The 4,303-nt window shown below is 26.7% G+C and overlaps 1 protein-coding gene across 1 annotated transcript; it reads left to right on the top strand.

Annotated features, from left to right (window-relative positions):
• The first annotated feature begins 2,504 nt into the window (after positions 1-2,504).
• Positions 2,505-3,772, top strand: LOC113861554 (F-box/kelch-repeat protein At3g24760). Its single transcript, XM_027494454.1, has one exon. It carries the CDS (start codon positions 2,631-2,633, stop codon positions 3,750-3,752), a length of 1,122 nt encoding a protein of 373 aa, XP_027350255.1. The 5' UTR covers positions 2,505-2,630; the 3' UTR covers positions 3,753-3,772.
• The last annotated feature ends 531 nt before the right edge of the window (positions 3,773-4,303 follow it).

The following is a 4,303-nucleotide window of genomic DNA, read 5'->3' as shown; positions in this document are numbered from 1 at the left end:
ATTAATAAAAGGATTTTAAAAATAATATAAAATACAAGAAAATATAAATAAAATGATAAGAGAAAAACTCTTATCATTTAATTTAATTTCTAAAAATAATTTTATTTACAACGAACTCACGTATTTAATATATAGAGATCTTTTTTAGATTTGTGTTAATGGATATTTTAGTTGCATACAGTAAGAAGTGTTTATTATATTTCTTTTAAGTTTTTAATTTTTAAAATAAATTATTATAACTTTACTATAATAAATTATATTTTATTTTAAATTTTTAAGAAATGCTTAATTAATATTTTTCTATATTTTTTAAGACAAATGTTAAAGGAAAGAAAAATATTGTCAATTACAAATACTCAATAAAATATTAAGCACGTTCTGATATGTGTGAATTATGTTAAAAGATTTTTGCCTAATTCTACAACTATATTATACATAATTAAAAAAATTAAATTACGTATAATAAATCAATGAGCCATGTCTAAGTAAAATAATTGTTATTTAATACTTCACAAGCTTCGATAACAATTAAGATATAATAATAACAATTAAAAATCTATTTATGAAAAATATAATATCATTTAATCTTTATTTAAATTTATTTATTTTTTATTTTTACATGTAATAAAAATAATATATTCTTTGTCATTCACCAAAAATTAAAAGAATAATTTATGCAATTTTAAAAACTAAAAATAAAAATTAATTATAAAACATTATAATTTTTAGTATCAATATTCACACACTCATTTTTCTCAATGAATTAACTTAAACTACATCTAAAAATCTTTCTTTTTTTTTATTGTAATTTGCAAATAATAAAGAACTACTTAATATTTTTTATTATTTTTAAGATTAAAAAGTTGCTAATAATAATTTTTAAAAAATTTATTATTATTTTTTAGCATGAAAGTTGTCAATGATAATTTTAATTAATAAAAATATCTTTTTATTTTAAATTTGTTAATGATAATTTTTATACAAAATTTATTTATTTATAAATTTTGCTATTGATAAATTTTGATTATAATTAAATTTCTTACAAATAAAAATGTTATTGACAACTTTTATAAAAAAAAATATATTAATATAATTTTATCAAAACTCTCATATTTTTATATTTTAAAATAATAAAAAAACCATATAAAAAAAGAGCCTAATACCTTATCCAAATCCTACGTCGATAGCTTAGCATTTCAACAGGTCAACCTTTTTTTTGTAACAATTAATGAAGTGCTAATATAAAATCGTTTACTTTTATCATTCTTCTTAAATAACTTTTTTACTCAAAAGATATGCTTAAATCACGAAAGAACAACAGATTTAAAAAGTTAATTTCAGGCATGTTTCTTTACCAATTAAACTTTCTTTTAGTTTTTAAAATATATAAACTTGTATTTGACTCCACCTTTCTACAGTATGGAAGTTGAATATACGTCAAATCAATCATAGAACTTACAAAAATGATTTCCCCAGTCATATTTTTCATGTTTATTAAAAAATAAAAAATGAAAAAAAATCATTTTCTCATTTCAAAAGTTTTATGAAATATTTTAAAAGATTAATATGCATATTTTAATAATAATAGATAAAAGTAATAAAATATTATATTTACATAATAAAACTATTCAATAACATATAGTAAATTACCAGTTTTTACGTTCTTACATTTATTATTTTTTATAAATTCATCAAAATAATTTATAAAATAAGTAAAATTTTATTTTAATCTTTAACATGTCATCGTCAATCCTTTTACACTATATCATTAGACGTAAATTTTCTTAAAAAGACAAACTAACGTAACATACTAAATATCGATTGATATAATATATAACATTTAATAATCACGTGATATAAACTTTCATTTTAAGTTATGAATTTAATCTTTAAAAATTTAAAATTTGGGAAGACTAAATTATCTTACTAAAAATTCTTTAAGAACTAATTAAATTTTTTAATAAGTTAATTTAGTCTCTATGAAATTTTAAATTTAAAAATTATTTAAAACTAAATTAACATATTTTGAAAGAAAAATAAATTTTAAATTACATTTCTTTGTGATATATCATATTTGATTGACATCTAATATATTAAGTCGAAAGGACGATAAAAATTAAAATAATGAATAATTTTTGCATTAAAAGTTTAAATAATTAAAAATTATTTAGTAATTCAACTAATATTTTATTTAATTTAAAACTATTTTAATAAATTGTTAAAATAAAAATTAAATATATTAAAAATTAAAATAACATTTTATTTAATTTAAGAATTATTTAATAAATTCTAAAAGTAAATACAGTATACTTCATATAAAATATACTTTTTGTCGGTCTATCTATCATATCCTTTACCATATTTCATATTTTGGTCTGTTTTTTTTTTTATGTCTTATTTATTTGCATGAATTATTGTATTTGTTTTATATGAATATAATAATTTCTCAAAATAAGAGAGAATAGATTTTCTCAACATCACCAAAATTCAATGCACATGATCAACTCCTCAACTATATATCCACTTCTTCTTTCTCTCTCTTTGGACACAGTCTCATTCCCTCTGTCTCTCTCTCTCTCTTTCTCTTTTCCCATCAGAGTGTTCCAACACAAACAACCCTTCGAGATGAAATGACAGAGATCACAAATCTAAGCTCAGACCTCTTAGAATTGATCCTTTCCCTTCTCCCAATCCCAACCTTATTAAGAGCCTCAACCGTGTGCAAGTTGTGGCACTCCATAATCTCATCCTCTTCATTCTCTATACTCTCCAACCACCCCAACAAACCATGGTTCTTCCTCCATGGAATCCACAACATCTCCTCCAAAAACAACCAATCTTTTGCCTTTGACCCTTCTTCCAACTCATGGTTCCTCCTTCCCACTCCCTCCACCCCACAACACCACCAACCAAACACTTCCTTCGTTGGCACCAACTCCTTCTTCTTCATCACTGCACCAAACTTCCTCTACACCCCTATTCTCCACCCCTTTTGGCATAGCACTCCACCCCTTCACTTCCCAAGAATCAACCCTCTTTTGGGTGTCTTCAATGATCATGGAAAACACCCCAAGTTCATTGTTGTTGGTGGTGTTAAGTTCATTGGTAACTTGGTCGACATAGAGGACCGTTTGGATGTTGAAATTTATGACCCTCTTTTGGGTTCTTGGGAACTTGGACCTCCTCTCCCTGCTGATTTCAGATCAGGAAACTCCTCCTCTTCCCTTTCGTCTGCTTTGTTCAAGGGTAGGTTCTATGTGTTTGGGATATACTCTTGCTTTGTGTCATCCTTTGATTTGAACCTAAGAGTTTGGAGTGAGGTTCAGACTCTTAGGCCTTCTGGGGTGGTTTTCTCCTTCTTGATCGGGTGTAGGGAACAGCTTGTTCTTGCTGGGGTGTGTAGATCTTCCTTTGTGTTGTGGAAGGTAGATGAGAGGAGCATGGAGTTCAGTGAGATTGCAGTGATGCCTCATGATTTGCTTTCTAGCTTGTTTGATGGTGATGAGGATGATAAATTTGCAAGCTTGAAGTGTGTTGGATTAGGTGATCTTATATATCTTTTCAATGAGGACTTCCATAGGATGTATCCAGCCTGTGTGTGTGAGATTGATGCTGCGTCTGGGAGGTGCACTTGGAGGAAAGTGCCCCAATTGCCATCTCTCATGAACAGGTTTCACAAGGTTGTTAGTTTTTGTTCAACTGTTTCACTGCATAGTATTCTGGGTGAACGTGAAGGTCCTGGACTTCAATAGACTGATCAGTTTCCTACTAGGTATCTTTGTTTCTTACCATCTTCGTTGGATACATAATTTTGGGCTATTTCCTCTAAATTTGGTTTTTTGGGTTCTGTTATGTTCTGTTTCACAATTATAAATGTGTTCCTTTCTATCATGAAGGTCAGTGTATGATGTCCAAATTTGATTTTGTGTTCTGTTTTTTTGTTTTACAATAATTTATATGTGCCTTTTGACCATGAAATCTCTTACAGTCTCAATTATCTTAACAATTCCTTGTTTGATTGCCTCTAGGGTCAATTACAGATATGTTTCACCTTAGTTAGTGATATTGCACTAAATACATCCTAATTGTTTGAGCTTTTGGCCCTTGTTGTTATGATTGCTTGATGTAACCGTGTGTGTGTGTGTGTATATATATATATATATATATATATATATATATATAGTCAATTGGCTCCTTATAAAATTAGCCGCACTTGTTAGCATCATAATTATAGGATTAGATGTTATAGTTTTTATAGACTATGTATGCATTATCTTTGTCATGGTTGTCAAACTTGTGGGTC

This window comes from Abrus precatorius, unplaced genomic scaffold, assembly GCF_003935025.1.
Source record: "Abrus precatorius isolate BTA unplaced genomic scaffold, Abrus_2018 Scaffold3, whole genome shotgun sequence".
In the NCBI taxonomy this organism is placed as follows: Eukaryota; Viridiplantae; Streptophyta; class Magnoliopsida; order Fabales; family Fabaceae; genus Abrus; species Abrus precatorius.
Note: the sequence above shows the minus strand (reverse complement) of the source record. Positions and strands in the feature narration are given on the sequence as shown.

Excerpts from the sequence above, each read along its gene's own strand:
- LOC113861554 (XM_027494454.1), top strand. The coding sequence starts at position 2,631 with ATGACAGAGATCACAAATCTAAGCTCAGACCTCTTAGAATTGATCCTT.